This window comes from Cyanistes caeruleus, chromosome 19 (assembly GCF_971803275.1).
Source record: "Cyanistes caeruleus chromosome 19, bCyaCae1.hap1.1, whole genome shotgun sequence".
Classification (NCBI taxonomy): Eukaryota; Metazoa; Chordata; class Aves; order Passeriformes; family Paridae; genus Cyanistes; species Cyanistes caeruleus.
Window position 1 is genome coordinate 5,760,168 of NC_141719.1, and position 26,501 is coordinate 5,786,668.

At 57.6% G+C, this 26,501-nt stretch overlaps 2 protein-coding genes across 13 annotated transcripts; both read left to right on the plus strand.

Annotated features, from left to right (window-relative positions):
* Positions 1-1,526: 1,526 nt before the first annotated feature.
* Positions 1,527-10,812, plus strand: EPN3 (epsin 3). 2 transcript variants are annotated; one of them, XM_086857153.1, is made up of 10 exons: positions 1,628-1,755; positions 4,265-4,920; positions 5,263-5,381; positions 6,970-7,053; positions 7,332-7,439; positions 7,532-7,616; positions 7,866-8,177; positions 9,029-9,130; positions 9,515-9,736; positions 9,870-10,812. In XM_086857153.1, the coding sequence occupies exons 2-10, from the start codon at positions 4,350-4,352 to the stop codon at positions 10,187-10,189; spliced, it is 1,923 nt and encodes a 640-aa protein (XP_086713279.1). In that variant the 5' UTR covers positions 1,628-1,755; positions 4,265-4,349; the 3' UTR covers positions 10,190-10,812. The 2 variants fall into 2 exon arrangements, with proteins under 2 accessions (XP_086713281.1, XP_086713279.1); XM_086857155.1 differs by lacking the exon at positions 6,970-7,053 and having other exon boundaries at positions 1,527-1,755.
* On the plus strand, positions 10,739-23,146 carry SPATA20 (spermatogenesis associated 20). 11 transcript variants are annotated; one of them, XM_086857139.1, is made up of 17 exons: positions 10,754-10,894; positions 12,392-12,502; positions 12,708-12,845; positions 12,930-12,994; positions 13,359-13,513; positions 13,743-13,886; positions 14,130-14,331; positions 14,430-14,560; positions 14,636-14,740; positions 15,241-15,315; positions 15,519-15,731; positions 15,880-16,072; positions 16,733-16,901; positions 17,312-17,520; positions 17,620-17,819; positions 17,940-18,020; positions 21,688-23,146. In XM_086857139.1, the coding sequence occupies exons 3-17, from the start codon at positions 12,736-12,738 to the stop codon at positions 21,856-21,858; spliced, it is 2,223 nt and encodes a 740-aa protein (XP_086713265.1). In that variant the 5' UTR covers positions 10,754-10,894; positions 12,392-12,502; positions 12,708-12,735; the 3' UTR covers positions 21,859-23,146. The 11 variants fall into 11 exon arrangements, with proteins under 11 accessions (XP_086713266.1, XP_086713265.1, XP_086713262.1 ...); XM_086857137.1 differs by lacking the exon at positions 10,754-10,894 and adding an exon at positions 11,099-11,140; XM_086857132.1 differs by lacking the exons at positions 10,754-10,894; positions 12,392-12,502 and adding exons at positions 11,147-11,892; positions 12,151-12,356.
* Positions 23,147-26,501: the final 3,355 nt, after the last annotated feature.

Consider the following 26,501-nt stretch of genomic DNA (forward strand, 5'->3'; position numbering starts at 1 on the left):
TTTTTTTTTTTCCATCGATTTGTAGAAGTAACAGGGCAGGAACTGCAGTGGAATTAGAGCTGGCTTCCACAGAGCAGATTTAGAAATATATACCTCTTATTTATAGGTGCAGTGTGAGATGTGGGCTCTGTCCTTAGCACAGAGATCCTCAGGGCTGTCAGCCCTGCATTCTGCAAGGCCCTGTAAGGCTGAGTCCTTGCAGCCAGACAAGGAAATGATTCCTTCTCCTCTCCCAAATGTGGGCAATATTTGTATTAGTGTTAATAATTTGTGCTGTGTTTGCTAAATAAGCAAGGTGAGTGACCTTCCTGGCCTTGGGAGTCGCATTCCAAACCCAACACGTGAGTGGGGCCTGAAGATGCCATCACCAGCAGAGAGGATGGGAAGAGGGGGATTGCAGGAAAATGCTGCAAGCAGAAGGTGACAGTGCATTTCCAGAGGTTTCTCAATGGCAAAGGGGGTCTGGATGAGCAGCCAGCCTCTGCTGAAGGCAAACAGTGCTGTGCTGGGTCCTGTGCCCACAGTAGGGTTTTGGGCCCTCCAGCATAGAAGCCCCACATTTGTACAGCTCCAAAAACAGTATTTTCCCTTCAATAGTAAGGTTCACTTATAAAAAAATCACTGCCTGAAGAAAGGCAAGTTGTCTTTTGACAACTGACACAGTGAAGCAGGAGCATTGGGAATGGAGGAAGAGGAAGGTTGGAGCTTGGGCTGCAGTGAAGAACGCTTGCCATTTCCCAAGCTGGGATGTTTTCTGGGACGTGCAGAGGGTTTGGATGCTGGATACGTTCAGACACTGCGGCTGGTAGTGGGAATAGATGCTTATTCAGCCTGCACAGCCAGAGCCCGTTGGGAATGTCAGGCTGCTGAGATCTGCAAAGCCCCCAGAGGCACATGGCCTAAGGCAGGACCCTTGGGCAAGATGGATCTCAGCTCTGCACTGTGTGGCTGGCGGGAGCAGCAGCAGGAAGGCACGATCCCCCTCCCACCCCAGAATGTCTCAGCACCCCTGAGATGCTTTCCATCGTGAAAAATGTCAGTGATATTAAAAAGATTATATATATCCATAATACTTGAAGGGCTGTCAGTGATTAAAATGGAAGGCAGAGGCCGGGAGAGAGGGGGTGGCATTGAAATGATCGAGAGACATGACTTATTTTGTCATGTCATCTGATGCCTCCCTCTCTCCCCCCAGCCAGGCTCCGGGAGCTGTTCAGAGCAGGGGAAGAACCCGCTCCAAATTTAGATCCCAGGAAAAAAAAAAAAAAAAAAAAAAAAAAAAAAGGAAAAAAAAAAAAGAACCCAAATTGCGAGCGTGGCCTTGGGTAGCAGAGAGGGAGCTGCGTGGTGGGGAGCGTCGACATGCCTCGGAGCTTCTTCCGCGCCCAGGGACGCGGATTTCTGTCTAAAAATAATGGGGGGAGGAGGGGAAAAAAAAAGGGAATACAGGCGCGCAGGCAGCAGCGAGCAGCGCCTGGCTGGCTGCCAGGGAAGGGGCAGTGACTGAGCATTTACAGCATCCCCGCCTCCCGCATGCAGCGGGGCAGGGGCTGGGTACCGCACCGCGCCGCTCCGCACCGCACCGCGGGGGCCTGAGCGCCTCTGCCGGTGCCCGGGCAGTCCCGAAGGGGTTAAGCCGGGACCTGCCGCCGGGACCTGCCGCCGGGACCTGCCCAGCCAGCCCGGCAACTCGCGGCGCGCAGCAGGAGCGGGCGGCTGCGGCCGCCTCCAGCCCGCGCTCACCGGCACCGCCAGGTAACCGGGGCTGCGCGCCCCCGGCTCCGGGCTGCGCTGGGGGGAGAGGGAGGAGGAGGAGGAGGAGGAAGGTTCTGGGCGCCGGAGCACCGCGGGCTGCGGGGGATGCCGGGCCCCGGCGGGCAGCGTGATGCCGTGCCGCCTCCCGGGCCGGGCTCGGGCCCCCGCGGCGGCTGCGGGAGCCGTTCCCCGCCGCTCCCCACCCGTGGCGGTCGCTGCTCCTCTCAGCCCTGCACCTGATTAAGGATGGAGCTGTAATCCCCCTCCCCTCGCCGGATACTTTCCCCCCTCCCGACTCGCAGCCCCCCATCCCTGCCGCTCCCCCTCCAGGCCGCTGCTCCTCGCCCCCCGCCGCCCGCAGGCCATGGGGACCCAGCCCCGCAGCCGTGTCCTTCTCCCACCTGGCCACGTCTTGGTCAAGGTCACTGCAGTAATTCCATATGAGCTGCTGGGTGCTGCCGCCTTATCTCCCACACGGCTTCTGTTTCACTCCCTTTATATTCCAGGGAGGGGGGGGCATGATATTGTGTTTGATAAACCCACAGCTCTTAACCCCGCTGGCAGCTCCCAGCCCTGATTACGTTCCTCTCATCCCTGCCCTAGCCCATGCTCCCCATCTCTTTCCATTCAGCTTCCCAGGCCATCTCATGGCGGGCAAAGTCCAGCTGGGGTCAGGTTTCTGGCCAGGATGAGCAATGCCTGGAGCCTGTCATTGGACCTGGGTTTGTCCAGCTAGGAAACCTGTTGGAGGGAGAAAGAACTATCCTGCCTTCTCCTCACACTGCCCGTGTGCTTGCTGGTGCTTTCCAGGCTGGTCACACCTTTGGAAAACGTGAATTTATGTCCACCTGGGTGTTGGTGGAAAGCAGAGCGTGCAGCCAAGTCCTGGAGGACTTTGCTGTGTTGCTGCCCTTGTCCTGGAGGCGTTTCTGTGCCAGGCAGGCTGTGGCCTGGCTGTCTGCACCATGGGCTCTCCTGGAGGGATCCAAAGGCCATGCTGACGGGCTGCATTGTGAAAGGGAATCGGTACAGGGAAGCATCTGGAGAGAAACTTCGTTCACCACGAGCGTGGCGGTGCCAGGCTCCTCTCTGACTCATGGGAGGTGTTGCTGGTGGAGCTGTGGGGCTCCTGGCCCACTGCTGCTGGCCCACAGGAGCAGGAGGTGCTGGACTGGTCACACAGGTTGTGTGGGAGCGTGGTGGGTGCTGTGCAGGGCCTGTGGGCACATCAGCATGGCCCTGGCCCAGCTCTGGTGGGATGGAGCAGTCTCCTGAGCTGGGAGAGGGCTGGGTATGGTGCAGCAGCTGCAGTCCAGGGAGCTACCGGCACCCGAGATGGGTGATGGGATGCACACTGATAATCACTGTCTGCAGACTGCTGTGTGGGGGAGATATTCCTCTGCTCACTTGTGTTGTCTTGGATGGGGGAAAAATTGCCAGTGAGTTTTGTCACAGCTGCAGTGAGGGCTCTGGGAGCAGCTCAGCTCCCCAGACCTGTGGTGCAGCCCTACCGAGGGCAAGGCAGCTCCAGGCAGCCTCTGCCTCTCCCTCAGCTTGGCCTTCTGAGAAAATGAGGGTGAGCAGTGTCTTCTCACCATGCAGGGACAACGTGAGGATTTAGGACCAGCATGGAGCAGGGCACAGGGTTGTGATGCCATGTGAAGACAGGTCCAGGCTGCCCCACATCACTGCATCTGTATCAGTGTGGTGCATCCCAAGGACAGGCATTGCCCGTGGGGAGGTACCAGGGCAGCTCTGACCATGCCAGCCCTTGCAGCCCCTGTGTCTGAGCCCAGAGGAGGCTCAGATAGCTCGGGGTTTTAGTGAGAGGGGCATTGCATTATCTGTCCTGCTGGCTGACCTGGTGCTGGCTGTTAGCACCCTGAATTTGCCAGCCTCTTGCAGGAGCAAAATTACCGAATTTGCTGGGAAAATCTGCCTGAGCAGCTGCCAGCACTAGTGAGTCGCGATAGGCTCTGACTCATGGCGAGGTTTTGGGTTTGCATGATGCAGCCTTGACAGCACTGCGAGCCTAGGGCTGATGGGAGAAGCTGTGTGCAGCTGCAGGTAGGGCATCTGGAGGTACAGGGGAGCTGCTGTACCTCCTGTCCTCCTCCCTGCAGGGGAGGGCTGGGAGGCTCTGAAATCAGCTTCGCCAGGACAGTGGAGGTGAGGCAGACAGGACCTGGAGGAGTGAGCTGCCATTTTCAGAGGTTACTTTTAGAAGCAGAAGTGCAGGGTAGAATCTCCAAATGTTGCTGAATCCAGAGTCAAAACTTGTGGTGGCTCTGCAATGCTGGGTATCACTTGCCATGAGATTTTTTTTCCCCTTGAGTGTCCTGTGTGTCTGAGCTGGTGAGCTGTGGCAGCCTGGCAGGGTGCACCTGATACCCCTACGATGGTCACATCCACCTTGAGGGGTGCCCCTGGTGCCAACCAAGGGCTCTGGGGATGGGTCTTGGTGGTTGGTGTGATGCTGAGATCTCTGTGTCACTGTTCCCTGCTGCAGGCGCTGGTGAGGCTGTGGCCGTGCTCACTCATCCCTTCTCCACCATTCCTGCCTGCCAGCAGCAGGTCTCCGGCACCACACAGCCATGACCACCTCGGCGCTGCGCCGGCAGGTGAAGAACATCGTGCACAACTACTCAGAGGCGGAGATCAAGGTGCGGGAGGCCACCTCCAATGACCCCTGGGGACCTCCCAGCTCCCTCATGTCCGAGATCGCCGACCTCACCTTCAACACGGTGGCTTTCGCCGAGGTCATGGGCATGATCTGGCGGCGGCTGAACGACAGCGGCAAGAACTGGCGTCACGTCTACAAAGCCCTCACCCTCCTGGACTACCTCATCAAAACCGGCTCCGAGAAGGTGACCCACCAGTGCCGGGAGAACCTCTACACCATCCAGACGCTGAAGGACTTCCAGTATGTGGACCGTGACGGCAAGGACCAGGGCATCAACATCCGGGAGAAGGTGAAGCAGGTGATGGCGCTGCTGAAGGACGAGGAGCGGCTGAAGCAGGAGCGGGCACACGCGCTGCAGACCAAGGAGCGCATGGCCCTGGAGGGCATGGGCAGCGGCAGCCACCAGGTCACCTACGGCCGCCGGGCGTCACCCTACGGTGAAGATTACAGCCGGACACGGGGCTCACCCTCCTCATTCAACTGTGAGTGTTACTGACGGCTCGCTCAGGGGAGGCAGGTGTTGCATTTGGTTTGCACCTGCTTGGTGCCCGTCATTCTTCTGCACCTTTTGGGATTGTGGTGCTGAAGCCCATCCTGCACCATAGGGCAGAGGTTTGCCAGTGGTAAACCCCAGCAGCAGTGGCAGCTGATGGTGCCTCCAGCCTTAAACTCATGGCTTGTTTGATGTAGGGAGCTCTAATGTGTGGCTACATCTCCTGGGGAGGCTGGGCATTGCGACAGAGGCCTGGAAACTGCTGATGTGCTCCCCCAAAATACCTCAGTACTGATGCCACTCCCTTTCCTTTCCCTCTTTTATCTCCCAGCATCATCCTCATCCCCACGGTTTGCCTCTGACCTGGAGCAAGCGCGGCCCCAGACGACAGGAGAGGAGGAACTGCAGCTGCAGCTGGCACTGGCCATGAGTCGGGAGGAGGCAGAGAAGGTAGAGTGACCCTGCCTGTCCTGGGGCGTGAGGCATCTCCCTGTACCTTGCCTTACCTGTGAACACAGTGGGTCAGTTCCCTGGGAAGAGGCAGGATTTTGGGGGCTGCCTGAGGCTGGTGCATGTACCTGCAGCTGCACCAGGCTGCTCGCGTTGTGTCTGGCATCCAAAATGGCCAGCGGGCAATGGAGGCATGGGCTGCCCCTGCTCCCTGTTCTCATATTAGAGAGGACAGCACCAAGCTAGGATCTGTCCAGCCTCCCAGACCCCAGGGTGAACTTGGGGGGGTCTCCTGCATTTACCCCAACCCCTATCCCCCAACCTGGCTGCCCTCTTCTGCCAAGGACTTGTGGTCTAAGCTCTCCCATTTCTCTCACCTACCCACAGAGGTTTTAGGAGGCAAAGCCTTGTCCAGCAGGTTGTGTGGACACAGGGCCAGCAGCATCCCTGTGGCTGGGGGCTCACTGCACACAGGTGCTGTGTCCCGCTGTCTGGTCCTTTCAAACTGGGCTGGAAGGAGCACTGGGAGACAGCCCCAGGAGGAATCAAGCAAGTGAGCTGTTGTGCCCAGTGTGATGCCACCTCAGGCTGTGCCCTCGCCTATCTGCTGTCCCCTCTTCCACCAAGGATGGATTATTGGCTCCCTGGAAGCCAGCTGGCATGGTGTGCATGAGCCTGTGGGTACAGCCAGAATGCCAAGTCACAGGGACATGGGGACCAAGGAGCTACATGGCTGGACTGGTGGGCATCCCCTGGAGCTGGCACTCAGCACCATGAGCTCAGTCCTGCCAGGGCAGGGGATGTGCTCTGGAGATGGTGCTTGTTGCTGCCAGTCTTTCCTGCCTGATGGAGGTTCTTTTGGAGGCAGAGCAGAGTGTATATCCCTATTTTTGTCCTGAAACTGGAGTATTTATAGCCTCCTCCCGCTGCTCCAATGAGCACTGTAGAAACACTCTGGAAAGTGTTGCCTGTTTGTTGGAGTCCATCTGGGCTGCACATGGATGTGCACACATGTATGGGTGTCGACACGTGCACACCCCCACCAGGGTACTCATTCCCAGCCCCTGTGAGTCTCCTCCACACTGCTGGAAAAGTGCCATGGGGCAGTGATCAGGGCCACCATGGTGGTACAGAGACAGCCTCTTCCCCTACTCGGGTTTAGGTGTGGGGCTGGCAGGAATCCCAAACTGAGATTGGTCAGTGTCACAAACGCTCTTCCCCAGCAGGCTGCCAGGGATGCCTTACTCAATCCCTCTCCTTCACTGACTGCATCAGAGTCCCCAGAAACCTCTCAGAGGAGATGCTGACTGCCTGATTTAGAGTCATCCCAGCCTTAAATCCAGCAGCAGGTGATAGGATTGAGGAAGGAGCTGGGCAGGGGCTGCAGGGAAGCTGAGCAGGAGCTGGTTAGAAAGCACAGGGACACTGGGCTGGGGGGTCTGCAGGCAAGGCCAGCTGGATGGGCACAGGTGCTGTGCAGGCAGGAAAGGGGCTGCAGGAATGGCAGTGGCAAGATGAGGGACAGCCTCCAAGAAGTCCTGCAAGCTGAGGGCAAGCTGAAATGTCACCCAATTTCCTCTGTTGCCAGAAGCCACTTCCTCCACTTTCCAGTACAGACGAAGAAAGGCAATTGCAGCTCGCGCTCGCGCTGAGCAAAGAGGAGCACAAGAAGGTACCTGTGTCCTGCAGTCCTGGCACTCTGCTCTCCTTGCACTTGGTCTTCTCTCTGTGGCACCAGAGCCCGAAACATCACTTGCTCCGGTGCCCGCTTTGCTTTTGCTGCTCCGGGCTGTCTGCTGAGTGCTCTCCTGGGGGGCTTGGCCCTGGAGGAGCTGTCTGCTCAGATGCTGGGACTTTTTGGGTGGCAGCTCCTGTGCTGGGTGTGTCTCCTGGAGAAGGTGCTGGCTGCAGGGTTGCTGAGCTCACAGGCCCCATCCCTTGTCCCCACAGGAAGTGAGGACTTGGCAAGGGGAGAACTCCCTGCAGCAGCGACCGGTGGAGGAGACTGCCCCAGGCAGGGACGAAGAGCAAGAAGAAGATAAGATGAAGAAAAGCCAGGTACAGCACTGGAGGCTGGGTGGCCACACAGGGGTGATCCTGAAGGTCTGCCCCAGGCTCCTCTCACCTCTTTATTCCCTTTCTGTCTGCAGTCCTCTATTCTGGAGCTGGCAGATATATTTGGGCCCGCACCAGCCCCCTCCAGCCACACATCTGCTGACCCATGGGATATGCCAGGTGAGGAAAACTTGCAGGCTGCCAAAATTTGGGACAGTGGCAGAAGGTTGTCCCTTGCCTCTGTTCCTCCCCAGTCCCCAGGAGCTCAACAGTGAGGACCTCTGCCTTCTTCTCCCTCTGCTGCCTACTGTGTTAACACACCCAGGTGGTACTGCTGGAAGCCATGGTCCCCATGCCACATCCCCACCACTCAGCATTCCTCTGTGCTCTGCATTGTTCCCCTCTTCCACGGTTTCCCTTTTTTTCCAGATATGAAACCCAAAGTGGAGCTGGTGGCTTCTGCCTGGACCGGTACAGCAGATCCCTGGGTGCCAGTCCCAGACCCTGGTGGGGAGCCCCTCTCCCAAGCGAGCACCTCATCCCAGCAGACCTCTGCTGGGCCCTGGGACTTTCCCCACAGCACCACTGCAGCTTCTGACCCCTGGGGGAAGGCGCCCATGTCTTCTGGCTTTCCTCCTGCAGACCCCTGGGGAACAGCATCCCCCCCAGCCCCCCAGGGCTCCAGTTCTGCTCCAGCTCCTGACCCTTGGGCTGCTGTGCCCGAACAGCCTCCAACCCCTGGTAAGAGGCTCAGTGGACCTTTTGGCTTTGCTGAGGATTGAGGACAGCCTTGACCATCACTACCCTCCTGCAAGTGGGCATCTCCGGGTTCTCCCCTCTTCCTCCTTCAACCAGCTCCCTAAACACCCTCTCCCCACCCTCCTGACCCTCAGCAGGACTTCTGCTCACCCCTCAGCATCCTGAAGACTTAAAGGAACTTTTAGTCTTTATCTTTGTACAGAATAGGCTGCTTTAATTAACAAGGCAGTTAATAGAACCATCCCGTGGGAGTGGATGGCAGCCCCACACCCCTCCAGCAGCAAGATGATGCTGTGTCCCATTAGTGATATCTGTTTGTTCAACCCAAATGACCCCTGTACAGCCTGCCAGGACCAGACAGGACTGTTGCTGGTCACAGCTGCCACGTTGTGGATGGTGAAACCATTGTAGAACCAGCCTGTGTTTCAAAGCTCAGCGACACTCTCGGTTCCTCCTTGGTGTTTCCTCCAGCCTCATGCAGGTCCTGCATGTGTTGCCCCCAGTTTTGGTCCCTGGTGAGGGTTGCAGGACCTGGGGCAGGGGGGTGTGCTGGTTGCTAAAGCATTCCTGCAGACCTGTCCTTGCTGGGGCTGGGAAAGGGGTAATATGGCTGTGAGCAGTAGGGGTGTCTTGGTCTGCAATGATCCCATGATCTAGTTCATCTAAGCCTTCCCTGAGTGCACATTCCTGACCCCCAACCCCATGCCCTACACTGCACCCCCTCTTCTCTTTCTCCTTGCAGGCAGCAACCCCTGCCTCTCTCCTGCCCTTCCATCTCCTGCCTCCCACCTCCCTGCTTGCTCCCCTCCTTGAGTGTCCCCTCTTCCTCCCAGCTCCAGGGGGGAACGCTTTTGACCCATTTGCAAAGCCGCCTGAGCCGTCGGAGCAGGAGCCCTCACAGCCATCCTCCTTGGCCAAGTCCAGCAGCCCTGTGGGTAAGAGCTGGGAGTGGGCAGGTGGGGATGGTGACCTGTCCCTGCATGTGGCAGGGAGGAAGTTCTAGGGCTGGTCAGGGTGTATGGAGCTGCTTTCTGGCGTGGGCAGAACTTCTTTCTGTGGGCACGTGCTGTGGTGTCAGTCTGACCCACAGCTGAGGGAGCAGCCCAAGTCTCTGCATGTACCTGTGTCCCCAGCTCTGCTGTCTCCCGTGATGGCTTGGGGGACACTTGGGCAGACCATGCCACAGGCTCAGCCCCACTGTGTCGCACTGTGACCTGGGGTGAGGTGTGTTGTCAGCCACCCTGGTGGCAAGGGAGGATGCTGTCACCCTTGGTGTCTCCCAGCTGGCTCACGTGTCATCTCCGCTCCCTCCATCCCAGAGCCTGACCCCTTTGGCGACCTGTTCCCCAGCACCAGGCAGGACGGTGCAAAGAGCTTTGACCTTGCCAACCTGGCTGACTCCCTGCCTGAATCTGGCAAGGAGCGGAAGGACTGTAAAACCCCCGAGGCCTTCCTTGGCCCCGCCGCCTCCTCCCTGGTCAACCTGGACTCCCTGGTCGCACCCACTCCAGCCTCCAAGACCCGCAACCCCTTTCTCTCGGGTAGGTGCTGCAGGACTGCTGGCCGAGGGCTTCCCTGGGCTGGGCAAGTGGTGGGCAGGGGAGAAAGAGAAGGAGGAGGAGGAGAAGGGCTGGGGTGGCCTGGCAGTCCTGACACATCCCATCTTCTTGCTAGGTCTGAGCACGCCGTCCCCCACCAACCCCTTCAGCCTCTCCGAGCAGCCCAAGCCGACCCTGAACCAGATGCGGACCAGCTCTCCAGTGCCTGGCCTGCCCGCCGGCCACCCCGCCAATTCCATGACCTACAGCGCATCCCTGCCGCTGCCCCTCAGCAGTGTCCCCGCTGCCACCGCCGCCCTCCCCGCCTCCGCCAGTGCCTTTCCGCAGGCCGGCACCTTCCCCGAACTCCCCAGCAGCTTGCCGCAGCCTTTACTGCCGCTGAGCGGCCCCCCGGCCCCGCCGTCCGCACCCGGGGGGCTCAACCCCTTCCTCTGAAGCCTCTGGACATGTGGACTTTCACCCCTTCCCCAGCTGTTACAATCGCCCCGATCTTTCCTTCCACCAAGACTTTTGGGGGTTTGCTAAGCGGCACGGGAGGGTGCCCCCAGCCAGCCCCGTCCCCGTGCCCACTGTGGGGGGCAGCCAGCATGAGCCCCCCTGCTTTAATGGGCAGCAGGGGACCCCTTCCCCTGCGAGGGCCAGTGTGGGGGGCCACGGTGGGGCTGGCTGGGGGGCAGCCAGCATGAGCCCCGGTGCTTGACGGGCAGGAGGGAACCCCCTTCCCCCGTGAGGGGCCGTGGCGGAGGCCTCAGCAAGGGCCGTGTGAGGGGGCTCCGCTCAGTGGGGCCGGCCGGGCGCACGGGGCCCGCTTGCCGGATGGACGCCCGGCACGGTGGGGCTCTGCCCCAGGACCGCGGGGACGTGGGGCAGCGCGGGGCCGGGGGTGGAAGCCGCGGGTCCTCCCACCCCGCGGAGTTCGCCCTCCTTTGGCTGCTCCCCCTCACCCCGTCCCGCCGCCCCTCGCCCGCTGCCGGGCGCCGCTCCAGGGGCGGGGCCGGCGGTGCTGAGGCGCTGCGGCGGCTGCGGGTGCCCGTGCGACAATAAACTGCGCTGAGCGACCCGGTGTGCGCCTGTCCGTGCCCCGAACAGGGATAAACGCGCTGAGCGAGCACGCTGTGGGGCCGCCGGGCGGTAACGGGGGTGGGCCGCCAACGGGCCGGGACCGGGACCGGGACCGGGAGGGGCAGGGTCTCAATGAGGGCGGGGCTGTGGTGGGGGCGGGGCTTCAGCGGGGCCGGTGATTGGGCTGTTCATGGGCTGGGGCGGGGCCAGGCCGGTGACGGGGCGGGGCCAGGCCGGTAACGGGGCGGGGCCAGGCCGGTAACGGGGCTGGGCCAGGCCGGTAACGGGGCGGGGCCAGGCCGGTGACGGGGCGGGGCCAGGCCGGTAACAGGGCGGGGCCAGGCCGGTAACGGGGCGGGGCCAGGCCGGTAGCGGGGCGGGGCCAGGCCGGTAACGGGGCGGAGCCCAGGAGCTGCCGCCATGTTGGCGGTGCCGCTGCGCTACGCCCGCAGGTACCGGAGGGGTCGGGGGGGCGGCTCCGGCTCTGGACGCGGTGGCTGCGCTCTCCCCCAACCCCGCTGGGGCATCACCGCTTCCCCTCCACGCTGTGAATCCTCCCCGCACCTCTCCTGTGCCGCCGCGTCCTCGCTGCAGCGCCTGCGTCCTCTGAATTCTTGCAACGCCCTGTACCCCTCCTGCAGCTCCTGTAGATATTCCCTGCACCTTCCTGAGTCCCCCCGATAGCCTTTCCCCACCCGTACACTTCTCCTGCCTTCCCCGACATCCTCTCTAAATCCTCCTCGCACTACCGGAGCCCCTGCACGACTTCACATCCTCAGAACACCCGTTCTGCACCCCTTTCCCACCGCCTGCACCCCTCCTGCATCCCTCCTGCATCCCTCCTGCATCCCTCCTGCACCCCTCCTGCATCCCTCCTGCATCCCTCCTGCATCCCTCCTGCATCCCTCCTGCATCCCTCCTGCATCCCTCCTGCATCCCTCCTGCATCCCTCCTGCATCCCTCCTGCATCCCAGCTCTGCATCCCTCCTGCATCCCTCCTGCACCCCTCCTGCATCCCTCCTGCATCCCAGCTCTGCATCCCTCCTGCATCCCTCCTGCATCCCTCCTGCATCCCAGCTCTGCATCCCTCCTGCACCCCTCCTGCATCCCTCCTGCATACCTCCTGCACCCCTCCTGCACCCCTCCTGCACCCCTCCTGCACCCCTCCTGCACCCCTCCTGCACCCCTCCTGCATCCCTCCTGCACCCCTCCTGCATCCCTCCTGCATACCTCCTGCACCCCTCCTGCATCCCAGCTCTGCATCCCTCCTGCATCCCTCCTGCACCCCTCCTGCATCCCTCCTGCATCCCTCCTGCACCCCTCCTGCACCCCAGCTCTGCATCCCTCCTGCATCCCTCCTGCACCCCTCCTGCATCCCCGTTCCCAAACCCTGCATCTCCCCAGCAGCAGAGGGATCTCCCTGCTCCCCTCCTGCTCCTCGCTCCCCTCGCCATAAAGAGCCTGTGCCCCCCCTGCCCGCGCCCACCCCACGGGAGGGAATTTTCCCCTCGGAGGGATTGTTCTCTCTGAGGACACGCAGGTGAAGAAGCACAGATGCTGCTCCTGTCTTTACAGCTGTTGAGTGTGCCCCCAAAGTGGGCTGGTGGGAGGCAGCCCTGGGAATGGCCCTCACCCCATTGTGGGTGGGGTGTGCCAACCTGGAGAACAACCTCCCCTGAGCCTCCAGTGAGTGGGGAGGACCTGTAAGGTCCTTGGGGGGTGAGCATTGGGGTGGACTGAGCTCCCCAGGGCTGGGGCTGAGAGCGGTTCCCTCGGCGTGGGGAGCAGCAGCTTGGCCTGGGGTACAGCATACTGCTCTGTCATGGCTCTGTGCAGAGGCTGAGCTTTGCTGTGGTGAGCAGGGACTCCCTGAGCCTGTTTGGTGTCACAGGTACACGTTTCTGACGGGGATTGCAGCCATGGCCACAGCAGGGACACCCAGCCCCCCCAGCATCCCTCTTCACACCAACCGCCTGATTAACGAGAAGTCCCCATACCTCCTGCAGCACGCCCACAACCCTGTGGATTGGTAAGAGAAATGGGAGGCCTTTCCCCCCTCCTCCTCCTCTCCTTTTGCCCATGGGGTTGAGGGACTCTTGTCTTCCCTCCACAGGTACCCTTGGGGTCAGGAAGCCTTTGATAAAGCAAAGACAGAAAATAAGCTGATATTCCTGTCAGGTAACCAGAAACAAGGCATATTTCATGTCCCCACGTGTTGGTCAGTAGATGATCAGATAAGCTGAGCTGCATCCCAAGCTGGTATGTGAGTAGCCATGTAGGTATGGATGGCCTCCAAGCAAGAGAGGACCAAGTGCTGGAGTAGCTCTCTCTGAAAATGGGCTACATGCAGGACCAGAGTCCTTGGCCAGTATTTAGGAGCAAGAGCTGGAGAGGTCAGGAGACGTTTCTCCTCCATCTCTTGTCCAGGGAGGCAGCAGTTGTTGCCCATAGCAAGGGTCCCCATCTCTTGAGTGTTGTCCCCATCACATGTTTCCTGCTCCCTGCAAAGGACCATTCCTCACCCACCTGAGCTTGTTTGCAGTTGGCTACTCCACCTGCCACTGGTGCCATGTCATGGAGGAGGAGTCCTTCAAGAGCAAGGAGATTGGGGAGATCATGAACGAGCACTTTGTGTGCATCAAAGTGGATCGTGAGGAGCGGCCAGATGTGGACAAAGTGTACATGACCTTTGTGCAGGTGAGGGAGGTGTGGGCAGGCCCCAGGAGGCTTTGACTGGCTCCCTCAGGGTGTTGTTCCTTGTCATGTTCCTCAGGCAAGCGGAACCAGGGTATGGGGTGGTCTGGATGGGTCACAAGGGTGGGCAGAAGCAGACATCTGTCTTTGAGTGAGGCTCTTGGATGTGCTGGAATGGCACAGAGCAGGTGCCTTTTGACTGACCTTGGTGCACATGTGTTTTGTCTTTCAGGCCACCAGTGGTGGAGGTGGTTGGCCCATGAGTGTCTGGCTGACCCCAGACCTCAAGCCCTTTGCTGGGGGGACGTATTTCCCTCCTGAGGATGGAGTTCATCGTGTTGGTTTTCGGACTGTGCTGCTGCGGATCGCAGAGCAGGTGTGGGGCAGGAATGGTGTAGCAGGCAGGGCTGAACCAAAGGGGACAGAGGGAAATTGGCTGGGCTTGAAGGGTGACTGGGTTAGGAGATTCAGATGTGAGAAAGAGTAGACCAGAGAACATGCCAGAGCTTTGTCTTGGCTAGAAGTGGGATTGAGCTGATTTGGGGTGGGTGATTGAGAACTGGAGGTGTGGTTTGGACTGGTACAAGGCAAGAACTGTTTCTTTCACCTTGCATTTTAGTGGAAGGAGAACAAAGATGCCCTGTTGGAGAGCAGCCAGAGGATTCTGGAAGCACTGCGACACACATCAGAGATCCTTGTGCAGGGCCAGGAGTCACCTCCACCAGCCAAAGAGGTGATGAACACCTGTTTCCAGCAGCTCTCCAGATCCTATGATGAGGACTATGGTGGCTTTTCCAAATCCCCCAAGTTCCCCACCCCAGGTCAGTCTGGTCTCTGCTGCTGAGACCTTCTGTGGGGCAGAGAGCACCGTGGGGGCAGAGCCCACCCCACAGCCTGCTGTTTTCTCCCTGTGTTTCAGTGAATTTGAATTTCCTGTTCACGTACTGGGCCCTGCACCAAACCACTCCAGAAGGTGCCCGGGCACTGCAGATGGCTCTGCACACCCTCAAGATGATGGCCCATGGGGGCATCCATGACCACATTGGTCAGGTAGGAGTAAATCTTTGGGGGTAAGCCCCTATCCAGGAGGTGTGGGGTAGAGACATCTTCACATGGTCTCTGCAGGGCTTTCACCGCTACTCCACTGACCAGCACTGGCACGTCCCTCACTTTGAGAAGATGCTCTATGACCAGGGGCAGCTGGCAGTCATGTACAGCAGAGCCTTCCAGGTACAGCTCTGGCATCCCTTTGAGCAGCTCCCACTTCTACAGGCTGTGAGGACTGGCCTGGTTTGGGGAGCAGCTTCAAAGCCTGTTCTCCAGGATACTCCCCATCCTATGGGTATGGAGCAATCCAACGCTCCCCTTCATCTGCTGTTGTTTATCCAGAAGTGCTGCACAAACCTGTGACAGTGTCACCCCAGGGCTTTGGGCATTATGGGGGAGGAAACAGCCTCTGGGCTGGTCTTTGTGTGTCAGCAAATAATGCTGCTGGCCTTTGACCTTGGTGTAACTCCAGCATTGCTCTCCACTGCCCTTCATAGATATGCAGTATTCACAGATAGGAGATTTCCATTGAAGGTCGTACTCTGAATTCATCCCTCATTTAAAATCCTTGGACTTTCAAATGCTCCTTTGCCAAGTCCTCAAATTGAAATCTCTCACCATATCTTGCTGTGTCTCTTGCCCCCACCCATGTAACACTGATGTCCACCCTCTGTCTCCTACAGATCTCTGGTGATGAATTCTTTGCTGATGTTGTCCGAGACATTCTACTCTATGTCTCACGGGACCTGAGTGACCGGGTAGGCTCTTCCCTGGGCTGAGCCAAAGGGAGCCACTTACCCTGCCTGCCCTGACATGTGGCTTGGGGCTGTTTTTTCCTCCCTTCCCTCCCAGCTGAGCTCAGTCTGGGGCACTGCTGAGGCTCATTAGCCCTGCAGTGATGGTGAGCTGGCTGAAAGTGCTGTCCTGGAGCTGGAGGGTCTCTGTGTTGCGCTTTTCCCAGGCAGGAGGTTTCTATAGTGCAGAAGATGCAGATTCCTACCCAACCACCACATCTGGAAAGAAGCGAGAAGGTGCTTTCTGTGTGTGGGCAGCCAAGGAGCTCCAGACTCTCCTCCCTGACCCTGTGGAGGGGGCCACAGAGGGGACAACCATGGCAGATGTCTTCATGCACCACTATGGGGTGGAAGAGGCCGGCAATGTGGACCCCATGAAGGTGAGAGAGAGCAAAGACTTGCCCATTGCACTGTGAGAGACCTGCATCCACAGGCACGGAGGGATGGCAGAGCAGCCCCAAAACACTCGGAGTCCAACACCTCCCCAGCCCGATGGCAGTCCTAGAATGTGTCTCTCTTTCCTTTCAGGACCCCCATCAGGAGCTGAAGGGAAAGAACGTCCTCATTGCCCGCTGCTCCCCGGAGCTGACAGCCGCCCGCTTTGGGCTGAAGCCAGTCCAGCTGAGTGCCCTGCTGCAGGAATGCCGACAGAGACTGTCCTCAGCCCGGGCACAGCGTCCACGGCCACACCTGGACACCAAGATGCTGGCAGCATGGAATGGTGAGAGGTGGCTCCATCCTGGGGACACATGCCTTAGCTGGACCCCCACCAGGGCCTGGTAGCAACCAGTTCTTCTGGGACTGGAGAGCTCCCACAGAGGCACTGGGTAGGCTGGGATCAGGGACTGTGTGGAAGCAGCCCCACACCTGCAAGCCTTAGGACCATCAGGATACTGTTCTGGCTTTATTTCCCTCCCCAGCTGCCAGCAGAGAGCAGCATTACTCTTCCCTGGTGGGCATAGACCTATCCCTACTGCTGCATGGGTGAGGGATCACAGCACTGTGTCTATCTGTCTAGGGGTCCTGCCTTGGAGAGTAACTGCAGGATCCCAGGCTCTGTTCCCAGCAGTAAACTCCTGGGTCTTTGGGTCTGGAGCTGGCATGGGATGGAGTTATCCTGCAAACTGGAATAGTCTTGAGCCCTGTATCTGCCCACAAGTGAAGGCTCAGCTCTTGCTGTCCTTACAGTACTCTGCCTGTCTCTTTGGTGACAGTGAGTGACTTTATTAGTGATTGGGACCAAGCAGAAGAGCTGAGACCTGACCTGCTGGCAGCTGTGAGGATGAGCTTCACATTGAGCATCCTTCAGAGGACTGACAGTGACCTTCTCACTGGTTCTGTGTGCACCTCCTGACCTGTCCTGCTGTCTCTGCCTCCACAGGACTGATGATCTCGGGCTTTGCCCAGGCTGGGGCTGCCCTGGCTGAGCAGGAGTACGTGAGCAGGGCTGCACAGGCAGCTGCCTTCCTGAGGACACACCTTTTCGACCCTGGAAGTGGGAGGCTGCTGCGGAGCTGCTACCGGGGCAAGGACAACTCTGTGGAGCAGAGGTGAATATCAGAGAGTCCACAGATTTACTGGCCACCTGCAGGTGCTGCCCAGACCCCCAGCAGTCCCTGTCCTCTCTTCCAGGCAGGACTGAACTGGGAGGATGGGAGGCTGTTTTGTATAGAGCTCTGGTGCAGTTCAGGAAGGATTAGTGTCCCCCGGCTAGTGAGGAGGAACTGAGGTCCAAACCTTTACTGTTCCTCATCTTTCATGTTGGCAAATGTCTTCTCCTGCCTTCCCCTCCTGTACAGAACCCTGGGGCTGAGCTGTGTGATGGCCACAGCCATTGCTTTGCTTGGTGGCATCTCCTTGGGTAGCAGAGAGCAGTAAACAGAGCTTTGCTGGGTTGGAGAACATTTCCAAGCTGCTCACTTAAGAGATTCTGATTTTCCTTCCCTGTCTGCCACTGCAGTGCTGTGCCCATCCAGGGCTTCCTGGAGGACTATGTCTTTGTCATCCAGGCACTCTTTGACCTGTATGAAGCCTCTCTGGAGCAGAGCTGGCTGGAGTGGGCTCTTCATCTCCAGCACATGCAAGACAAGCTCTTCTGGGACCCCAAAGGCTTTGCTTATTTCTCCACTGAGGCAGGCGATCCCTCCTTGCTCCTGCGTCTCAAGGATGGTGAGCTCAGGGACCTGGCCATGTGTTCATGGTGTGGGAGGACTGGGCTGATGGCAGATGGTGGTGTGGCACTGGCCTGATGGCAGATGTCCTTTGCAGACCAAGATGGAGCAGAGCCCACCCCTAACTCTGTCAGTGTCACAAACCTGCTCCGAGCAGCTTGTTACTCTGGTCATATGGACTGGGTGGAAAAAGCTGGGAAGATCTTGGCTGCCTTCTCTGAGAGGCTGCAGAAGATCCCAATAACGCTCTCAGAGATGGCCCGGGCCACTGCAGTCTTCCATCACACCCTCAAACAGGTATGGGCTGGGGCTTAGTGTCCCCTGCAGGACCTGCTGTAGGAATTGGGGCTGGCAGTGGCATGGGTGCAGTCACAGCTCAGTTTTCTCCCTCCTGCCACCCACCCTCCCCCTGAACAGGTCGTCATCTGTGGGGACCCCCAAGGGGAAGACACCAAAGAGATGTTGCAGTGCATCCACTCTGTCTTCAGCCCGAACAAGGTAGGGGTGCCTCCTGCCTGCCAGCCCTTCCCTGGTCTCTGCTGCCTGCACTGCTGGTGCTTCATCCTTTCTCCCAGTGCAGCTGTTGCACCCATCCTCCTCTGTTCTGCCTCTCTTCTGGGAAGCATCCTGTCCTTTTCATATCTAAGCACAGCCAGCAGGGCCACAGCTGAGCCCTGCACCCCTCTCTCTGCACAGAGCATGGGCAGCCCAGCCCAGAAGTGGCTGCAGCAGTGGTTGTTATTGCTGCTGGCTGTTTGCACTGCTCTCAGCCTGCATCCAGTGCTTTCCCAAGGGGAAACCTTTCATTCCTGTGTGAATGTATCATGCCCAGTGTGGATGTGTCATGTCCTGTGCAGGTCCAGTCAGTGTCTGGGTCACCTGCTGCCTGGAGACACCCTTGCATCCTTGGAAGGGATGAGGCAGTGCCTTACTCTAGTTCTGGGTGCCACCAGCTGGGGGAGCCTGACTTTTCCCAAAGCTTTTGTCCCATTCAGCAGCTGTTGCTGTGCATTAAGGTTCCTGCCTGGTTCTGCTTGTCCTCATTCCTGCTTTGAAATGTATCAGTGCATCCCACACAGGCTGGAGTTGGCTGCATCTAGAGCTGGTGCCCATCAGCTTTGGTGGGAGGTGTCCCTGCCTTGGGGATGATGGCTTTGACCTCAGCAAAGCTGTGGAGCTGAGGGAAATAGGACAGGCTGCGAGTGAAGGGGCTCAGTGTTTGGATTGGATTCATCCCTGGCCATTGGCTCCTGGTGCCAGGGACTGGTGTGTTCAGTCTCAGTATGTGGGGAGCTGTGGCCAAAGCACCACTGTGCCTCTGTAAGCTCAGCTGGGATGAGCTGGGGAGAGCTGAACCATCAGCACAAGATCCTCTGCTCTTCCTTGGGGATGGGGATGTCCCATGGGGATGTCACCCCTGACCCTCTGCCTGTGTGCCCAGCCATGTTCAATGCCAGCACTGGAGGAGGAGGGACACATTCCAAGGGGCACGAGTGGGGCACAAGGCTCTCTGTCCTTCCTCTGCCATCACCCATCCAGCAGTGCCCTCGTTCCACACAGGTCCCTGTTTGTGTGTGAGGCCTCTATTCCCACACTTGTCCCTTTGAAGGATGACACTGGGTGACCCAGTTTCCAGGAGCAGGAGACCAGCACCACTGTTAATAACCTGCCCAACAGCTGGTTCAGCCCTTGGTCCCCTGAGCCCACACTGGCAGTTTTGGGGTCTTGAGCAGAACAAATAGCATGGCCATGTCCTCTTCTTCCCTGCATTCTGGCTCCCTCCTGCAAAGCTGGTAACAAGTCTTGCTGGTGGGGATGCTCCTTCCCCAGGGGAGGATCTTTCTACCCCAAGCTTTTGCATCCTTTGAGGAAGGGAGGAAGATGAGGGCTGGGTATTCTGGATGGATATTTCCATGGCAGAGTGAAGCCATGGCCATGCCTGCCAGGGCTGCTTGCAGGGACCCTGTGCTGCGAGGGGCATGTGAGAGTCTGCAGCTGGAAGCTGGCAGCAGGCAGGGTGGAAGCCTAGCTGTCTTTGCCCCTTGGGTATTCCTCATGTTGCAATGATGGGATGGAGCCAAAGCTGTTCCAGCTTGGGTTTGTTTCCTGGAAGAAGAATTGTGGCAGGAGGGAAAAGCTCTCCTCCAGAAGAGCACAGCCCTGTGGACACATATCTGTCCTTCCCCAGGCATGAGTGTGCAGGAGTGATAGGAGCATGATCTCTGGCAGTAGCAGTGGCTCCTCACCTTGCAGAGGTGATGGGAGGAAGGGGGCAGAGTCCCAGTTCTCAGAGGGTTGCACTACCTTTGGGAGCAGCCCATTGCCTCCCAGCAGCCATCCCTCTTTCCATGCTGTGTCAAACACAAGCCTGCTCCTGTTCCCACCTGCCTCCATCCCCTCCAGCTGCTCCTGGATCTCCTTCCCTTCTCCTTCCTGCCCTGAGCAGAGCAGCCCTGGGTCACATGCTCCAGGGACATGGCTGATTTGGGAATTGCCTTTGCCAAGGAGTTGGGGCAGCATCCCTGTGTCCCCTGTGTCCCCTGTGTCCCCTGTGTCCCCTGTGTCCCCTGTGTCCCCTGTGTCCCCTGTGCCCCCACTCCCTTCGTGCCAGCAGGGTGCTGGGGGCCAGGCTTGCGTGCAGGAACACAATTAATTAGGTCGTTCCAGTAATTAATTCCTTACAAACCTCACCCTGAAATCCATGCTGTAACAAAATGCTGATGATAAAATTGCATTGAGGTTGTGATTTTAAATGGACCCTGGGTCTGGAATAGCCCTTTGCTGCAGGCAGCTCTGTGGGGATTCAAGTAGGGGTGATGCTGATAACTGTTCCTGTGGGTGTCCTGCTGCTGGGAGCAGAGGGAGTTGGATCCCTGCTCTGGGGCTGGATCCCAGCTCCTGGTATACATCCCTGCCCTGTTAATGGTCTTTAGGGTAATTATGAAGGATCCCATTATCTCCTTGGCTGCAGAGCGCTTGCCTGCCGCTTGCCTTCATCCTGACCCCATGAGAGGACCTTGGGGAGCTTGTGAGAAAAATGAATAATGAATTTCAGATTGGACATGAATTGGTAATTAATCAGTCATGGAATTAATTCCAGACAGAGGTGAAGAGGGGGGGAGGCTGGGGGGAGCAGGAGGCAGGCAGGGAGACAGGCTGAGCCAGAGCTGGGTCAAGCAGATGTGGAGTGATGAGGGACAGGACAGGACTGCAGCAGCCACTATCCAGGGTAGGGACTTGGGGATGTGGTTCCCCCTGGGGACACAAGGGTGTGGGCAGCCCCTGCCAGGCATGAGTGAGGCTGTGTGGGTGTTTCTGGGTGTCAGTGCTGGGTCTTCTGCTGGCCCTGCTGTAGAGGATGCTGCATGCCAGGTATGCAGTGCCATGGTGGGAGATGTGTGTGCTGTGAGAGGCAGCATTTGGTGTCAGCATCCCTTGGTGGCATTGGCGTGAGTAGCAGGGACATGTTGCAAGTGTCCATGCTCAGCAGACACATGCAGGGCTGGGACTGGGGCAGGAAAGGGAGAGCTGTGTGCAGCAGCAGGATATTCCCTCTGTACCTTGGGAAGGGGACAGCCTTTTGCTCACCCTTTGCATCTCTTGGGCTTGCAGCCAGCTCCTGGCCTTTCTCCTGATTAGCCTGCAAGCCCTGAGGCTTTAACCAACATTTTCCCTTTCAGAAAAGCTAATTATCCTGGCAGCCCAGTCATCACCTCTGGCTGATGCTGCTGTGTCAGCCAGGAAAGCCCCTGACCCACTGCTCGTTGCTGCCTGAGTTTTTCTGGGAAGCACGGGGAGGGCAGGAGGAACTGGGCTGCAGGTGGGATGGGGCAATGCTGCATTTGTTTCTGGGGCTGTTCCTGGGCTGGGCAGGTGTCCCCAAGGAGCTGGCTTGGCTGGGATGTGCTGATCCCTGTGCTTCAGGATGTGTCAAGTGTTTGGTGTGGTTCAGGGAGGCAAAGCTGCCACGTATCCACCATGCTTCTTCCTGCATTATAGGGATGTGACCACTGTGGGACAGAGGGCTGAGTGGGTCCCTTCAGCTCCCCATTCCCGTCCCCATTTTGGGAGAGTGTGTGTGGGGACACTGCCAGCCCTCAGCACGTCAGTGGGTCAGGAAGAAGCAGCTGCACTCTCTGACTCTCACAGCTCCTTCTCTGGGCAGGTGCTGATGGTCGCAGATGGAGACAGCACTGGGTTCCTCTACCGCCAACTGCCTTTCCTCGCATCCCTGGAGAGGAAGGATGGGAAAGCCACTGCCTATATTTGCAGCAACTTCACCTGCTCCCTGCCTGTCACCTCTGTCCAGGAGCTGCGTGGGATGCTCAGCTCGTGAGCCCCTCGGTCTTGCTGCCCACGGGAAGGCAAGAGTGGGACAGACTGGCATGGGAACACTGGAGAACCCCGTAACAGAGCCACCCTGAGCACCATCCCAGCTGCTTCCCTGGCAGTGCAGTGGGGCTGTGCCTTTCCCCACCTGCAGCATGTCAGGGGCTGCTTGCACTGCTGCTCCAGCAGTGTCTCAGCACAACTGGCTGTGGTCCTGGGTGCTGGTGTTGGTATGGCCTGGAGACACCCATGGAGGAGCACCTCCTGGCCCTGTGTGCACGCTTGCTTCTCACCTCTTCTTGCTGAAGGAAAGGAAAACAAATTAAATATAAATCCCAATGTTAATGGAGAAATCAGATGGGAAAACTCTTTGGGTTGCTATAGTAACCCAGGGTAACACTGTCAAAAGCACCTGGATGGCTTGGGAGTCACATGCCCTTAAAAGTGTTACTGGCTATAACAGCTGTGGTATTTTTCCATTACAGAGATTGTAACATACATTAACTTCATATATAGTGCATGAAAAAAAACCTGCTGATTTCAAGTGATGTAAAGTTTATTCTCCCTTTCCTCTCCTCCTTCCCTCCTTGTTCTCCCTGCTTCCAAATGGATGAGTACCAGTTTTTCAGCATCCCTCTGACACCCTGGGCTCCCCCAGCACGGCACCTCACCCCAGCTGGCTGGATGCCATCATCTGGCAGCAAAATGGCACTGCCCACTGGCTTTCTAGTGGGTTGTGCCAGGATTTGGGGGTCACTAGCCAGGAGAAATGCCTTTGAAGTCAAATCAGAATTTTGCACTTCATCTGAGTGCTTTCTGTGCTTGTGGAAGAGGAGTGGTTTTGCTTTCTCTCCTCTCTTGGTTTTAAAAGCCTGAAGTGTTTCTGAAAATCCAGCTGAAAATTGCTGGTTTGGCAGATGGCTGCCTGCTTTCTTTTGGGTTTTTTTCCTTTTATTTTTTTTAGCTTGGCATCTCTGCTGTGGGGATTGATTTGACACCCGTCGTGCTCAGAGTGAGTTGGTTTGTGTCTGCCAGGAGATGATCCTGCTGCTGAGTGCCTGTGGGGAAGCCCACACAGATGCCACAATGTCCCTGAGGTGGCACAGGGCTGGGGTGACGTGCTGAGCCCGTTTGGGTGCCCACCAGCCCCTCGTGGCACAGACACTGAGTGCTTCCCTCCCATCCCATGTCGCTTGTTGGTGTCTCTGCAAGCAGCCCCCAGGCAGAGCTGTGCTGTGAACCTTTGTCAGGATGAACTGGCTTCACCTCTCAATAAAACAATACAAAACAAAAAAGAGTGAGAAGTTTTTTTTTTCTGTGATGAATAACTGTTGTTGTGGCACCTCTGATCTCCCAGTGCCTTTGCCTTGCTGCTGGTGGCCATGTCCTGTGCTTCCCACGCTCTGCCTGTCCCTGGAACCACCCCTGGGCTTTATGACTTTAGCAGGGGAAGGGTTTGCTTGATTTCTACTGCAGCTCCCCTTCTGGACCCCTTTGTCAGTGCTGGGGCTCCCAGGGGTGCTGCTCATCACTGGTGACTACAGTGGTTCAACCCTCCCAGTGGTGCTTCCTGTCATCCCTTTCCTGTCACCAACCCTCCAATTTCATTTTTTTCAAGGGTTGTTTTCTGGAACAGTTACCAGGAGACAGGGCTGCTGGGTGCTTCCCAGCTGTCCAGGCTCTCAGGATGATTGGAGTGGGATCTCCAGGCTCAGGGGTCCTGTGCCACTTCACAGTGTCTATTTTCCTGATCCCTTCCTGCATTCCCTTTGGTAGCAGATGCAGGGGTTTTCTCCACCAGTGCTGAGGCTCAGCATGGCTGGAGGCGACATCCTGCACTCCCCCTGCTCCTCTCCAGCTGCAGAGCTGTCGAGAAAGCTCTCCAAAGACACAGCAGATAACTGATGTGCTGCTTTTTCCCCACCAACACTTGGGTTTGCCATCAGGCTGCTGGAGATGGCACAGGGGGAATTCCTCCAGCCCAGGGCTCTGGGCTCACCTGGGAGCCTTAGCAACCATGGATGGGGAGAAACAGGTTTTCCCTTGGCATCTTTTTAATATAAACACCTGCTTTAACATTTAACACATCAGGAAATGTGCAGAGCACCCCATTATCAGAGCACCAAGGCAGGTGGGAGACCTGACACCCACCATGCCCCTTTGGGGGGTCCAGGACTCAGGGGGTGAGGGTGGAGCACTGTAAGCAACCATCCTTTCTGTGCTAATGAGGCTTTCCCTCTAATTAATATTCCCTGGAAAACCCAGCTCTGGTTCTGGATCTCTCAGCTTTTATCTCCTGTGGCATTGATGTGACATCAATGGGAGATGAGCTTTGAAAGCTGTTTGTTGTGGGGGATGGAGAAGGATCCTGGATCCAACTCTGCTTCAGTGTCAATTCCCCCATCCAAAACACGTTGTGGTGCAATTTTGGCATGCCAGCCTTTGAGAAGGTACATTGGGCAAAATAATGAGGTTTCTTAACCTGGGCACATGGTTAACTCACACATGAGCACCCCATTGCCCCACACTTGGATGGCCAGCACCTGAGCACTGATCTGCTTATGCCTGAGTGGACGATTATCTCCTGCCTGAGGGTTATTTTGGGCATGAACAGGCAGATTTTGGTAGCTGGGTCTGCTGCAGGAGGAGGCTGTTTGAAAGTGCTGCTTAGTGGTTGCTCTGGAAGTGATGGAAAGGCTCCATAATGTCCCAAAATATTAGGGGAACCCATGACGGGCAGGTGCAGGGGGGCAGGAGATGTGGGGCTGGTATGAGGAGTCCCTCCAAAGCCAGTCCTGGGCTGTTGAGCCCAGTGACTCCAGTGTTCACCCAGAGGGAATTTGCAGCCAGCAAACTGCCATGGTGAACCCCCTGCGTTTCAGCCTCCTCTCCTGGATAATTTTTGGGGCTTGCCAGGATCTCCTTGCAGGGGATATGGGTGGGGGATACATGGTGGGCACTGCCCCCAGCATTTGCCTTGCACAGATGTTCACACCATCCAGCTCCAAATAATTCCAGTATTCCTGACAAGTGAATTTGCAGCTGAGGCTGCCCAGCACTTGCTCAAAACGTGCTTCCTTCTTTTTAAACTAACCTTCCATGCAGCTTGGTGCCAGGGACCAAGGGGACACAGCCAGGCCGTGCTGTGAGGACTCTGTGCTGGGGGTGTCCCCTGTGGCTCAGCTGCTGCTTTAGTTTCCCCTCGCACAAAAGCACGTCCTGGCCATTTCTATCCAAGCCCTGTAGCACCTCTGCATGGCCCTGGAGCGTGTGCCCTGCCTGGCCATCCCCTGAGCCCCTGTGTGCTCCAGAGCTGTGCAGAGGAACTCACGGCTCTCCCCAGGCTGGCTGCTCTTGCCAGGCCAAGCCTTTTTGGGGACCATCATCCCCATGTAATGCTCAGCTGCTCTGAACAGGCTCTGTACCCACAGGCCAATGCTTAGAACCAATTTACCACTTGGAAGTCTCCCATTCCTGCCTGGCAGCTGGAGCAATCCCAGCCATTTCCCAACCAACCTTGGCCAGGGCTGGGAAGGCAGTGAGGGTGTGCAGGGATGGCTGGAGGCCCTGTGGCGCTGCAGGAGGCCATGTGCACCCAGTTAAGAGTTGTACAATGGACACTTGGCAATTGCAGGCCAGGGCAGGGGTGCACAAGAACATTAAATCCTCCTTTTATGGAGTTTTGGTATTTACTGACTGCGGTAACTGTTGCATTGAATCAGAATTAAATGTTTATTTTGGAGGCTTTACAGAAGGGCAGAGGAGGATGTCCAGGGAGGAAAGTGCAGTTTTGTGGGTGTGTTTTTGGGTGCCTGGGTGGGAGGGGTGTTTTGGGGGTGTACAGAGGAATCAGAACTGCAGTGGAGGGGTGAGCTTGCTGTCAGTGTGGGGATATCCCCAGCTGCTGTGCCAGCCTGTCAGTCCGGGTGAGGCCACAGCGGCATCTCCACTGCCTTCGGTGTTTTGTGAGCTGCTAAATTAGAGGTGAGAGATTCTGAGGGCTCCCAGGGAGCTTGGGCTGCTAATCAAAGGGGAACAGGCTCTGCTTTCCATCTGGGGTTTTATCCAAGACTCCAGGGGGGCTGAGGCTGCTCCTCTCCCCGTGGCCGGGTAGAATTTGGAGTTAACGCCTTGCACTGCAGCCTGGCAGGAGCCAGCAACAATTTCATGGTATCACCTGAGACTACAACCCACATCAGGAATGCTGAGGCTTGGAGAAATCTGTAGCTGGGAGGCAATGCCCAGATCTTGGGGCCAAATCCGCTGGAATAGCAGCTCCCAGCCATAGGAGCCAGGTTTCTCAGGATGTCCTGAGGCAACTCCCCTGGTGCCTCTGGGCTGATGTCTGCTGGCTTGTTTGGGGGTTTTACCCACACAGGAGAAACCTGAATGTCCCTGTGTGACCCAGCACTGTCCTCCCCATCCCTGACACCCATGAATCTGGGACACTCAGAGCTGGGCTTACTGCAATTATCCATGGATTAATGGCAGCTAATTTAGTTTGAGTCACAGAAGCTGAGCTGGATCGATATGGGGTGAAGAGTATAAAGGAGGGATCAATAGCTATTCAGAAATGCAGAAATCATGCTGCACACCCCTGTGGGATGGTGCTTTTGGGGCAGCAGTGCTGCCTGAGCTCTGTGGGGACAC

What these genes read in the sequence shown, in the direction of transcription:
- SPATA20 (XM_086857131.1), top strand. Translation starts at nt 11,237, where the DNA reads ATGTTGGCGGTGCCGCTGCGCTACGCCCGCAG. An exon ending in TGTACAGCAGAGCCTTCCAG is followed by an intron (nt 14,741 to 15,240) that starts GTACAGCTCTGG and finishes TGTCTCCTACAG; the next exon opens with ATCTCTGGTGATGAATTCTT. An exon ending in GCAATGTGGACCCCATGAAG is followed by an intron (nt 15,732 to 15,879) that starts GTGAGAGAGAGC and finishes CTTTCCTTTCAG; the next exon opens with GACCCCCATCAGGAGCTGAA.
- EPN3 (XM_086857153.1), top strand. Translation starts at nt 4,350, where the DNA reads ATGACCACCTCGGCGCTGCGCCGGCAGGTGAAGAACATCGTGCACAAC. An exon ending in ATAAGATGAAGAAAAGCCAG is followed by an intron (nt 7,440 to 7,531) that starts GTACAGCACTGG and finishes TTCTGTCTGCAG; the next exon opens with TCCTCTATTCTGGAGCTGGC. An exon ending in CCGCAACCCCTTTCTCTCGG is followed by an intron (nt 9,737 to 9,869) that starts GTAGGTGCTGCA and finishes TCTTCTTGCTAG; the next exon opens with GTCTGAGCACGCCGTCCCCC.